The following is a 13,570-nucleotide window of genomic DNA, read 5'->3' as shown; positions in this document are numbered from 1 at the left end:
AATGCAGCCTTTAGCATTCAAATATATGTATACATCACATTGTGTTTATAAGTCTATTTACATGCCTTGTACACAGGAGCTTTACTTTATGTATTGGTATAATTATGAAACATTTAGTATGATATATATAACAAAATTGTATTTTAGTTGATATAACATTTGAAAATTTTATGCCAAGAAAACCATTGTCACTCAAGGCATCTTGGTTGATGTTGGTTTTCTTGGGATGAAAATTTTCAATGTTTCTTCAACTACCTGCCACATGCAGTTTTGTCACATTATACTGAATGTTTTCAGGAATGCATAAACCAGGCACTTATAGGTTTCATGCAGTCAATAATTTTTTGAGTGTCAAGTAATGTTGACTCTTGCTACTTTCTTATCCCTTTGGAGGACATGGTTTCATTCTTCAAGGGGATTAGTATTTTTAATCAGTTTTTCTATGAATCTGATTCAACTAATTTTAAACATCAGTCTAAGTAATGAGATGATTGTTTATGTTGGATTTATTCACTGCTTATTAATAAACAAAGTATTAAACAATTCTCCATCCATTGTAGGACCTAGCAAGGGAGGTAATCCTGACCCTGGGAGAAGCGTTCGAGGTGGCCTACCAGATGGCGCTGAAGGACAAAGCGATGACGGAGGCAACGGAATTCGAACAGAAACTGAGTCAGAGCGACACGGACGATTCCAGTATATCCTCATCTAAAGCCTCCATACACACTGTCTGACACCTGTCCACAGCTTACAGGCAGGTGACAGCTTTGTACATCTTCATGTTCTCTGTGATATATTGGGGTACTGGTCCCCATTGTTTTAGGATGTACTAGCTGGCCCATAACTTTGTCTTTATTAAATGAACTTCACAGTTACTGGTTATTGTACCAATTATCCTACCATGTGGCTTGATGAGTTTGTATTTTAAATGAAGACAATATTACAGTACTAAATTAATATTAAATGATTTTTCTGTAATATTTCGAAAGATTTCTTGAAGATAAATTATTAAGCTGATATTAAAAAAGACAAAAATGAAAGTACCAAACAGGATATTTAAATGTCATAAAATTTTCAAAGTTATTCAACATTGTGGTTGCTTCTGAGGTTATTCCCCTTTTCTCATAGGCGGACTTGGACTGCATACACCCAATCACCTTCCTTAATTACAAGGTTAAAGGACTTTAATGCTAAAAAAATTACAGCCTGCATAACTCGGATGAAAGATTACACAACTGTCAACAGTTATGATATCGATAAATAAACATGGCCATGCAATCAGCAAGGGAAGGTTCAAATTGTAATTTTTGGAGTCTCCGATTTCACGATCACATAATTCGTACCTGTTAGCACTTATTTAACGTGTAACTAGCGTGTTCATCCTGCGGCCTTCTCTTCTTGTTAGATTAAAAATTAATTCTGAAAGCATGCCTTATTCGGTTTATGTCTTGGATCTTTTTCTTTGAAAATCGGCCAAACTCTAGAGAGTAGATTTTTTAAAGCAAAAAATAAGTTTAAAAAAATACGTGAAAAGAAGTTAATTGCAGAAGTATATTAAATTTTATATGTTGTGGTATATACTTGAATTTATATGATTGCAGATGTTCTTGAAAATGTAGATCATTAATGGCCACCGATCCTGGTGTCATTTCGAGGCGTTCATTTTTTCTACTAAATTTGACGTTGATTGTTCATGGCCAGTGACACGCTATGATTGCTGTAATTTGATCTTATTTCTGACTTTATTTTCTTTGTATGCTACGGTCTTGTGTCAATACATGCCAAGTTACGCTACCGTTCCTCTATGGAAACATAATAGGCTTGACCCTGATCTTGTGTCTCGCTAAATCAACTCGATTGCACAATGGCAATTTCAACCAGAGTCGCAGGGCTCAATTAAGTGTCATTAGGACATTTAAAAGTGGGGGCGGAGCTTGCATATTCTAAGAGAAGGGGTGGGAAGATATTTGAGAGTTAGGGGAAAAAATATAATTTGTTGTTTGATGTTCATTTTATTTGATTTATTGAGTGGTTTACGTATTTATGAGTTTGTGATAATTTTTTAGTAAGTGTTTAGCAGAGATTTTTTATGCCTTAATTACAAAGCATGATGCAAACTTTTTTCATCAAGCGAAACTAAATATACGAATATTGCATCATTTAGCATTACCAGGGCATACATGACATAAATTGCACTAACGTTACTTTATGAAAAAGATAGTGCAAAAGAGATCATCAAAGACTAGAATTGCCATCTTCAAAGTTTCTGTGACATAAAAACGTAAATCGATTAAATTATCTAAGTATGCACGATGTACAATATAATGCATAGGTATCGTACGAAAAATAAAAACGTATGTGAAAGGGAGAATGGAAATGAAAATTACTGTCTTCTATATTTTTGCGACACTCAAACTGATCGATTGAATGCGCATTTAAATATAAATCATCTTTTAAAAGTTCATTTTGATTTTGCCATTATAGCGAGACTGTCCAAATGATAATTGGATATTTGCACGAATCTGAAATTGCGATTTGACAACTGTGATACAGATTTCTTTGCTAAATCTCTAGAAATCGCATTCATGGCCAATCCTAGCATTCATTGTTTGATAACGTAATGGTAGTTATCAGTACTAAGGGATCAAACCTTATGTTCAATATCGCAAAAAAAATTAAAACACGCTGTGATGTATGCCAAAATAGTTTTTGAAAGCTGGCTGGCATAATCGTCACATGATCTATATATATTGATTATTACGATCAATTTAAATGAATTATCTCGATAAGATGTTCAAATAACTTCTTCTTAGTAAATTGCAAGAAAAATTTGATAAAGAAAAAAGTTATTAGGATTTAAGTTGATAGAATAAAATAGGCGAAAACCCACTTAGCAAAGTTAACATTTCAAAGACATTTCAAAATAAATTTTCGATTAGGACGTATGCTTTCTAGATAGGCTTTTTGAAACACATCATCAGAAATTCTCAGCAAAACAGTTTAAGCCAGTTCATTTATCCATGTTGTCTTTTTATGAATACATTTATTGCATCCTTTCTGTTTACTGTGCAAGAAAAAAATATGTACATGTACAGTCATCACAACTTTCTGTCATCCGAAATGCACTGCATATGAGAAAGAATAATCTTATATTTAAGTTGTCTCTCTTGTTGGATTGAAGTGAGAAAAGAATTATGGTGGTGGGGGATTAAAAAACTGACCTAAAAATTTTTAAATATGTCATAAAAAGCCAAGTTAACTTATTGTAAAGACTTTTTGCTTCATGAATATATAATTAATAGCAAAATGATCAAGCACAATTCATAAAGAGTATTTAAAATCTACTGTTGACTTTCAAGTTCATCTACACAAAATTTCAAGAGCTATTATTTGTATTTTTGCCAAGCTTTCCATCAGCTCTCTATAAAAGTAAAACTTTGCATTGAGCATCAGACTAATATTAACAGTCCTTGAGTCGAAAATATTGAAGACAGCTGCATTGTCATGGAGGAATGTTGGACAAAGGTCTTTTTACAATCAGGATTAAAATGGAAAGTTTCAAGAAAATGTAAATAATCTTGGGTGCATTAAAGTTAATTTCAGTATAAAATGACAGCTCAAGAATTATCAAGGGTATAAGTTATCCAATAGCATTAATTGCTTCCAGTTTTACTGAATTCAGTTTTAAATCAGCATCCTTTCAAGTTTCAAAATTTCAACATATACTGTCATTATTTGAATCTACTGTCTTCTTTGAATCACTGCTGGCTGTGTTACCATTTTCTTTATTTCTCTCAAGAAGATTCAAAGCACACCCTGTATCTGTGTAGGTATTCACACTAGTTCTTGCACTCCAAGTTTGACTCATTCTTCTCCTGTGAAGAATTTTCCTGAAAGTCACAAAGTACTTGGACAAGAATCTGAGGTACCCAAGCTGGACCTCGGGCAGTCGAATTGCGTAAATGATGGGATCGCACAGAGAATTACACAGCAAAAGGATATACAAGTAGTTATTGGCCTCTACAAACTTCACAATGTAATCTCTGATTTTGGATTCATCAATGTGAATTTGAATAATCAGGGCCAGTTGAAAGATCATGCCTGGTAGCCAACAGGCGGCAAATGTTCCAATGATCATTAATGTGGTGACAAGAGCTTTCCTGTTGTGCATTCTGTTCTTGGACATTGTCACTCTGAGGCTGTTATGGTGTTTGATTTTGCAATAAAGTGCTGTGTAAATGACAGTTATTCCTAGAAAACACAGTATGGTAAGAAGAATGAGCAGATATTCTGCCTGGTAGCTGCTATACAGGGCTCGTTCACAGATGTTGAAGTCTTTAAAATGTGGAGGCTTTCCTATTCCTGCATAAAAGTTGGAAAATCCACCCAGAAATGAAATGACCCACAGAATAATTATCATGATGTTAACTCGGCTGGGACGCATAATGTGGTGGTAGTGTAGAGGTTTAATAATGGCCACATAGTGATCCTGTGCCATGGCGAAAAGGTTCAGGAGGGAGATCAAATGAGCAGTGACGTTGATCGAAACCACAAGCTGAAATCCACAAGATGACACTAAGCGTTCTTCTTGAGAATGGAGGTGGAATATCCGAGGTGGATTCATAACTTTGTTCAAAATGTGAAACACAATGCTGACCACGATCATTATGTCAGATGCAGCAAGGCTTAGTATCAGTCGAAAGTGAGCAGTAAAGAGATTTGAGGGCACATGGCTTGTAGCCAGAATGGAAATAATGTTGGTACCGAGAGCTAGAACACACAAGACCATCATAACAATAGCATCGGGCTCTTGGAGGTATTTCCCTGTGTCAAGTTTCATAATGTCTGACACATTGAAGGATTCAATGAATTTCACAAATTCTTCTGCTGTAAGGTTTTCCATTGAGCTTTCTAGATGAGTCATATTAGGTCTCATTTCAAATAGCTCCATGTATTGCATCGCCATAATTAGCAAAAGCAATTCCACTGTAAACTGTTGGTCATAGAAGTTACATGGTATCTATTTGTGACTGAAAAAAGGAGAAAAGAAATTTATTTTTTCAAATCTTCAAAAGTATATATATGAATCATGATTCACAGTGAAAATATAGTATCAGAACATTCAGTACTTTGATTTTTAGCTTTTTTGTATCTGAAAAATGTTTCCTTTCAGAAAAATACAATATGATTATTTCAAATATGTTGAAAGTTAAAGAATTCTAATATTAATATAATCATTACCCAGAAATCTATCTTGCATCAGTCAGTGGAGAACTAAATTGTGATTTTGGTGTTTTTTAAAAAAAATTAGAATGCTGTAAAAGCACATATTTTTGACAGTCAGGGGCATAACTTAATCAATGAGTTACTTCTCTTTGCTATGACCTATTTTTCCCAGCCTTAGTAACTCAAACACGTTATTTTTCCAAAATAGCTTCAATAAATTAATATTTCCATTTCCAATTTTTTTCTCTGTGATATCTCTTTGAAAGTTGGGGGAATTTATTTCTTGATAATTCTGCCGGAATGTAAATTAGACAGGTCGATAGGTCAGGAGCTAAGGAGGCCTAATACGCATGCAAATCTCGTGCGCATCTGTCTCTGTGTCTGACATTAAGGAGGCCAAATTTGCATGTAAATCTCGTGCGGCTGCCTTTGTGTTTGACGTCAGTGGGTGAGGACTATTGAAATTGACATGGAAGACCTCGTGTAATTTAAATCTATTAATCTACATTTTTAAAGTCTAAATCTACAATTTTATTTCACAATGAAATGGAAAAATAAGGAATCACTGTCTAGTTAGTGTAGTATTCCAGGGACATCAACGATAGTGGGAAACATGGGATAATTTATGCATAACGGGTTTCGCCCCTTATGCAGATTCTCCCATGTTTCCCACTATTGTTGATGCCCTGGCATACTACACTAACTAGACAGTGATTCCTTAAATAACTTGTTTAAGTCATTTTGTGTCATTCCTCCCTAACTTCACACCCCGTGCACCAAAGGATTTTGCTCGTGCACCAAGACAAAAACAAATGTTTGACTAAATTTAAATCTTCCTCAATGCAGGAAAAGTGTTCAAAGTCTTGGGAAAAGTGGGGAATTTTTTTTATTTAATGATAAAAATTGGAAATATACAGCATGAGGATAAAACCACAAAATAAGGTGTAAATGCTGTTTGTCTCCACCTCCTCACCAATTCTCCATTGGAGTCAGTGAACTCCATCTAGTATTACATAATGGAGTCCCAAAATGCAATGCAAATTGGCAGGAAACACAAAATTTCCAAGAAATCAATGTCCAAGTAGGATATAAAAATAACTTGTGTGTGTAAAATAACTTATTTAAGTTATTTTTTTTAATAACTTGTTTGAGTTATGCCCCTGACTGTTAGAGGGGTCAAATTTTCATGGTTGAGGAAAATATATTGGTTCATGAGGATTTGATTTCGTGGTTGAAGAACTGTTCAAAAGTAATATCTGTGAAAAATTGCATTTCGTGGTGGACATAAATTCCTGGGTCTCTTCATACACTGGATTTAGAATTGCCATAGTAAAACCCCCATGAGATAAATTTACAGAAACCCAAATTAAAAAAAAAAAAGAATTTCATATTTAAAACATTTAATTTTAAAATATCTTGTAGTTCAATAATTTTTTTTAACCTGCTTATATAACCTTATTCTTGAGGAAAAAATCAACATTTTTTGTCAGTACATATAAGTTTTAGATTAGCACAACTTAGTAAACTAAATAAGGACATATTATGATAATATGACAAGTAAATTTTAGATTGGCACAACTTAATTAATTGAATGAGGACATTTCATACAATAGCAAGAGTTAAAAATTGTAATGATACTTACTAGAAAACGGTTTTAAATTATTGTAATCCTGCTCAGAGGCAAATAATCCAAGAAATGAATATCCTCTGGCAATGGTTGAAATAAATATGGAGCAAAAAAAAAATGAACAGATTTTCACAGTTTCACTGGATTAAAGGATTATGAGTCGGAACTGCAAGCAGAAAGTTTAATTGACAACTTTCTTCAGGATTAATTTTATCTTAAGGTCATATAGCCAGATTTAAGGCCGTATGGCCAGATTACAATAGATATTAACCTGACGGTAAACCTTATATATATTGATATCAATAATTTATTAATGTTGTATGACTGTGATACTGCCATTGAGAATAATTGAAATTGGAGAAATGGGAATGTGATATAGCAGCTAGATGTTATATATAGTTCCATACAGCCAAGAAATAGGAAAAGTAAATTGTTCATACCACTTGTGAAATTTTGAAATCAAATTAAAAAGAAAATGCATAGTCAATATCATGTACTCCATCAAAAAGATAGCAATAATTGAAAAAAATTTATTAATTAATTGCATAATGAAAAAAATAAAATCAGTTTTCTTAAAAAAAAATTTGAAAATGAAATGCTCATTAACCAAAAATTTCACTCATGCATGATAATATTCTGAATTATAGGTTTAACTTTTTAAAGAAGAAACTGGCAATCAAGAAATAAATACATACCTCTATGAATTTAAATTCATGATGTTACCTAAGCCAGTATCATCACAAAGTTGCACGAAAATGCATAGAAAATATACAAACAAGAAATAAGCATGAGTGCCTGGTCTTAATAGTGACAGCTATTTGGTTAATTACTGACAAGAACTCGCGGGCTTTGGCCATGGGACAGGGGAAAGATGGGGTAAATAATATCCTCTGAAGTAGGCCTGACCTTATATCCAGTGCATACAGTTTATTACACTTGTAACAAGTTTGAAATGTTTTATATGACATTTTATTATTAATATCAGGGCCATGGGCTAAGTATGTATGTGAATTATTACTGTGCATGATGAATATACTAATCATTAGCTGAAGATTACAATGATTTTGTTGGGTCCAGTAAAGAGTTCAAGATAATTTGAGAATACAAGATATAATGCATTAAAAAGTGCAATTAGTTCAAAACATAAAGTATTAAAATACTTCAAACAAAGGTGGTTTTGATGTAAATTTCAAAGTTACCGGTATTCAAGATACTGAAGTTTAATTGTAATTTGAAACCATTGCTTCAAAGTGACTTGAGAAATGAGAGCATTGCACCTTAGGTAGAAATTTACATCTTATATCAACATATAAAATAAGGCTCGATCCTTGAATTTATACAAAAGTTACATTGAAATTATCCAAAAAAATCAGATACCATATAAGTTATCTTTAAAAAAAATATCTCTCCATCTTTGCTTAATACATGGCAATTTTGACAAAGAAGTTAAACTAGCCTTTTGCTATAAAGACTTCTAGATAGTAGATTATCTGACATTTATGGTATGATGGCCTATTTGTAGAGATACATTATTATCTTATTTATTAACCTGTCACCCTCACTATGTCACATTGCTTCCGTAACCACCAGTACATGGTATTTCTCAGCATAATATTTACTGTGTATCTGGTTTATTTTTACAGGAAAAGAACAAAGAAGAAATATGCCCCCAGTGACCTTGAACCATGGACTTCGTAGCAGCACATCTAGGGCAATATAGATACACAACAGAGTGCCATATATATCATAAACAATAAGTGACCAGTGGCCATATTGAACAATTGGAACAAAGCTTTTGTACTGGTACAAGATACTGCAGCAATGCAGGAACATGCCATGCACAAATAAACAAGGACAAGAGTCACTGTTTTAATCCTGAAATCATCTGAGAAAATCTTACTTAAATAATTCCAGAACTGATACTTTAAAACATGCATGTCATGTCTTAAAAATGGACTTTTGAAGTTGGACTTCAAAAATGATGCAAATCAATAAATTGGTCCTTTTTCCCTTTTTTCTGGACTGCACATGCTGCATATGTGAACATGTTACATTATTTGCTAAAAAAGAATTGAACATCATGCCATTTATTTCTTCAATTTTTACAGTCATATTTTCAAATGAGAATGATTTTTAAAAATTGACTGTAAATCATTTGCTTTGTTAAAAAGATACTTTTCAAGCATGTTTTGAATTTAAGTGCTACATGAAACCAACTAGCTGCTTTTTGAAAATAATTACTTAATATTTTGCATTTGTAAACTTTATTTCCAGTAATCTGTACATATTTTAATTTATATATAGTCACAGGATGTTTGGAACAGTATACCCATCTTGTAGATACAGAATTGACTGTATGTGTATAATTCAGACTTGCAATAAATAATGTACATGTAAATATTTGTTTTATATGGTTGCAGAAGAAAGTTGCTTAATATTGGTGCTTTATGTAAATCCTTTTTTTATCCATACTTTGTGATGTAAACAGATATTCGAGTGTTATAAAATATGTAATATATAAACTTTTAAGTTAATAAAATTGCACAAAGTATTCATGTGCATATTGTAAATATATATATTTTCATAAAATTCATTGCTTTAGAAATGAAAGAAATAATCATGATATGTTCTGAACATATGGGTCATGAAGGCCATAATTTAAAAAAAAAAATGGAAGCAATTTTAGATTGACTTGAAACTCACCAAACTCTGAGACCAGGCTGACTCAATTTTACAGCTAGTAGACATTTCTTAAAATATACTTTATGACCTAATTAAAAACTTATCTTGATATAAGTGTCATCAAAATGAAACTGATATATTTGTTTAATGATAGACTGTCAAATACTTAATCATGTACACCTGCGTTAAAGTCAATTTCAGTCTCATTTTTCTCAGGACTGTGAAATGTCATATTAATTAGACAAAATCAAATTTTAATTTCATGAATTACTTAATTTTTTGTTACATCTTATGAATGGTAAAATAAGAATCTCTGACTGCAGATGAAAGATGTACATATCTTAAATACAGCTTTTATAATGTCATCATCTTTGTTTGAACTCAGTGATTTTTTTTTGGTTTCCATAATAATGTTATAATATGCCATTTCAGTTTGTTTCATTTTGTGCAAATATGTCTTTGTCAAAATCGTGGAGGTCAAGTCTTAACCTAAAATCAAACAGCTTGTCATTAATGTACTCACATCAATGCTCATTTATATGTAAATTCTACTTATTAATTTAATATGAAACTGAAATGGATTACCAAAGTTCCCATATGCTGTGTACTTATTTAGTGCAATATGGAAAAAAAAACAGTGGTCAGGTTATATCATGTAGGTCAATTACCTGTTACATTTATTATGTTTTGTATGACAGCAATACATTCCTCTCTGACTTAGAGATTTTCTGTATAGCCATATATTGTAGCCTAATAGATAGGAAATAAGTGGAAAAATGTCAATGTGAGATTAAATTTAATGCATTACTAACAATTTTAAACTGTAATTTCTTTTACAAAGGGCTTTCTTTTTCATATGTTTTTAGTATATATATGCTTAAAAAATCTATAAGATTATTTCTTTTGTTATAGGCTTGTAAGTAAAAGTCAAACGACCTTTTTTTGTCCAGAAATGTATGGATAAACAGGGTGAATTGTTATGAGTTAGATAAATTGTTATGAGACTGGAATAAACAACAGGCAAGAAACATGTATCTTTTTGCTTTTTTTCCCTCCAGGGGTAACCTAAAGACAAAAACTAAACAAATGCTGCAAATAGTTTCATAGCATTAAACAATTGTTTATTACTCTTTAATTGGCAGATTAATGTAATAACAACCTTGCTCTATATCCCATGAGAAAGTCAAAAACCCTATGGAATTTGGAAACAAAGGTTCAATTTCTATACAAGACCTTAAACTCTTGGTCATTAGGCCAAGGTGTGGCCTCAAGATTTGTTTGCAAAGAGCATTGCAAAATATTGAGCATGTTGAGTGTGAAGAATTCATTTAGATACTTTTTGTTTTCCATTTGTTATCCATTTGTTAACAATTTTGTTCTGCTAAGATTTATGTGTGAAGAACAAGAAATTATCCGTATTTGTAACCATTCTAGTTTGTAGTCTATTACAATAATTAACATCCACACGAAAATAAGGTAATGACGTAGTTTTATTTTAAAAAATTGGCAGATTAAAGAAAACATGTATCTTAGAATTGCTCTGGATGATGCCTTAACCTTGAACATTTATTCCCTTTTAAATAATACATGTATTCAGTTTCACCGGTTGCGTATATACTGATCTTTATATAGCATTCCACTTGGAAAACATTTAGATGAAATCAGTATATTTGATCCTCTTGGAGTTTGCATCCCATAGTTTACAGTTGCATAACGTAATATGATATGTTTTGCCAATTGCATCTTTCAAAAGTAACATACTGCTTTTTATCTATATTTCTGTCAATTAAACGAGCAGAGAATTGCATCTCTTATCTAGAACTCTTTTTTTATCAGTCAGTATATCTTTACGAATTAATCACAGAGTGCAATTGTTACAGACCAACAGCATCACGGTACACGTATTTATAAAGGATCAAGGGAGGGAAAAAAAATCTCATGTAATGCGCAGATTTTCAGACTTCTGTAACTTAGCCTAAAACAATTAAAACATTATCACACTGTGTATCTATATGTTATACAATCTTCTTTTTTACAGATAACGGCAAAATTTTATATCAGTCAAAAATCTTCCCTTTCCATGCACTTCCTCTGCATTAAGGTTGTTACAGAGACACCGGAAATTCACCCATCAACTTGGAACTTTATGTCATTAAGCTTTTCTCTTTCACCAGTTGTGGTTTCGTCATTATCAGGAACTACTTTTTGTCTTCCCATCAAATGGCAGTTGGCTCTATGTTTTGTGTTTCCTTTGATCACTTGTGTCCAAACAAAGAGATGAGTGAAATGGAGTTTTAGAAACAAATATGTTCATTTATGACGTAATTTGAAACATTACGCCAGAAGTGAAAGAAAAATTCCAAGAGTTTTATTCATGAAATTTTAGATGATGAATTTTTCTTCGTGTTCTGTATCTGTGGTTTATGCGAGGGTCACTCAAAACTAGGTGACTGAAATACTGTAGTGAAAATATATCCCTTAAAATCTTTTCTAATAAAAAATGTTTCTGAGAAAACATTTTTCATCCATTTAACATTTTTTTTAAAAATACTGTAAAATCAAACATTTTCGTGGGGGTCTAATTTTGTTGTTTTCGAGGTATGAGGAGACCCACGAATTCATGTCCAACACGAAATGTAAATTTTACATACATAACTACTTAGCAATTCTTCATCCACGAATTCAAGTCCCAACGAACCAAGAGTTTTTACTCAAACCACGAAAATATGTGATTTTACAGTATATTCGCCATAAAGATTACTTTTGTAGTTATTACATACATGTAATTATACATTAGAAATTGAATAACATTTTACATTTTGTAATTTACATTTAGTACAGGATTATAAATATGCTAATAATAATATCAATGACACAACCTTTTTATAAATTTTAGCTTAATTGTCCACGAACTTTCTGGACAACCCTCGTACAATGTACATGTACAAAGGTTGATTCAAAAGTAATGTCACAACTGTTATAAAATTTAAAAGAATCAAATGTTTAAGCTGCAAAAGTTTTACCATGATTCCGTTACCTATAAACATTTTTGATTTTTAACAATAAATTGGTCCTATCATATTGAAGTCAGTTGTATGAAATTTTTTTTTAAATATTAAAGTGAGTATACAAAGTTCGGTTTTGTCCGTATGACAAGCATGTTACCGACGTCGTTCGTTATGACGTTAATTTTTGGCTCCAATTTTTGAGTTCAACCACAAATCTTTTAGTCTTTCAATGTTTTTTGAGTAATATTTACCACAATTTTGCTATAAAGAGTTCTGATTATGAGTTGTAATATTAAAATTATTTGAACTTTGTCCAAATTATCTCATTTCTAAATTCATTCCCCTTGAGAAGATTTTAGGTTTCAGTATTAGTGACTATTCTACGGAAGCGTATTAGTGCCACGCAATATTTTTTAAAAGGTGGTAATACCAACTTTAAAGTTGGTAATTCCAACTTTAAAGTGGAAATTCCAACTTTAATCTTGGCTTTTCCAACTTTAAAGTTGGTAATTTTCCTGTAGAAAAGCCAATATCAAAGTTGGAAAAACCAACTTTAAAGGTGGAAAAACCAACTTTAAAGGTGGAAAAGCCAGGATCAAAGTTGGAATTACCAACTTTAAAGTTGGAAAAGCCAAGATTAAAGTTGGAATTTCCAACTTTAAAGTTGGAAAAGCCAAGATTAAAGTTGGAATTACCAACTTTAAAGTTGAAAAAGCCAAGATTAAAGTTGGAAAAGCCAAGATTAAAGTTGGAATTACCAACTTTAAAGTTGGAATTACCAACTTAAAAAAAAAATATTGCGAGGCACTAATACGCTTCCGTACTATTCAGATTACTTGAGCGTCAACTCTCTTCTTCCTCAGTTAAAAATGTTTGAAAAGTTGGAAATCTGACCAATGCAAGACTTGACGTCCTGAAATATACTACTAAAAGGGATAATTAATACAAAAGTTGCATAAAATACTAAGTACCAATATAAATGGAAGTCAGATGACTGGAAGAGGAAAGTGCATGGAAGATTAGCCTA

General features: G+C 32.0%; 2 protein-coding genes across 9 annotated transcripts in view; one reads left to right on the top strand and one right to left on the bottom strand.

The window, feature by feature from the left end:
- Positions 1 to 10,563, top strand: part of LOC134275926 (ankyrin repeat and sterile alpha motif domain-containing protein 1B-like) — a 34,790-nt gene extending 24,227 nt beyond the window's left edge. For 7 of the 8 annotated variants that reach the window (XM_062758209.1, XM_062758212.1, XM_062758210.1 and 4 more), the window contains one exon: positions 561 to 755. In XM_062758209.1, the coding sequence (XP_062614193.1) occupies positions 561 to 734 (174 nt within the window). In that variant the 3' untranslated portion in view covers positions 735 to 755. Of the gene's footprint in view, positions 1 to 560; positions 756 to 8,496 lie in introns of those variants that run through there. The other variant, XM_062758204.1, reaches the window with a different exon arrangement.
- Positions 3,716 to 5,275, bottom strand: LOC134275920 (melanocortin receptor 4-like). Its single transcript, XM_062758196.1, has one exon. The coding sequence runs from the start codon at positions 4,964 to 4,966 to the stop codon at positions 3,716 to 3,718; it is 1,251 nt and encodes a 416-aa protein (XP_062614180.1). The 5' UTR covers positions 4,967 to 5,275.
- Positions 10,564 to 13,570: the final 3,007 nt, after the last annotated feature.

This window comes from Saccostrea cucullata, unplaced genomic scaffold, assembly GCF_032062105.1.
Source record: "Saccostrea cucullata isolate Sc308-1 unplaced genomic scaffold, CSIRO_AGI_Scuc_v1 ctg139, whole genome shotgun sequence".
Classification (NCBI taxonomy): domain Eukaryota; kingdom Metazoa; phylum Mollusca; class Bivalvia; order Ostreida; family Ostreidae; genus Saccostrea; species Saccostrea cuccullata.
The sequence above is the reverse complement of the archived record's forward strand: the minus strand, read 5'-3'. Positions and strand labels throughout refer to the sequence as shown.

Coding starts and splice junctions, on each gene's coding strand:
- LOC134275920 (XM_062758196.1), bottom strand. CDS start 4,966: ATGGCGATGCAATACATGGAGCTATTTGAAATGAGACCTAATATGACT.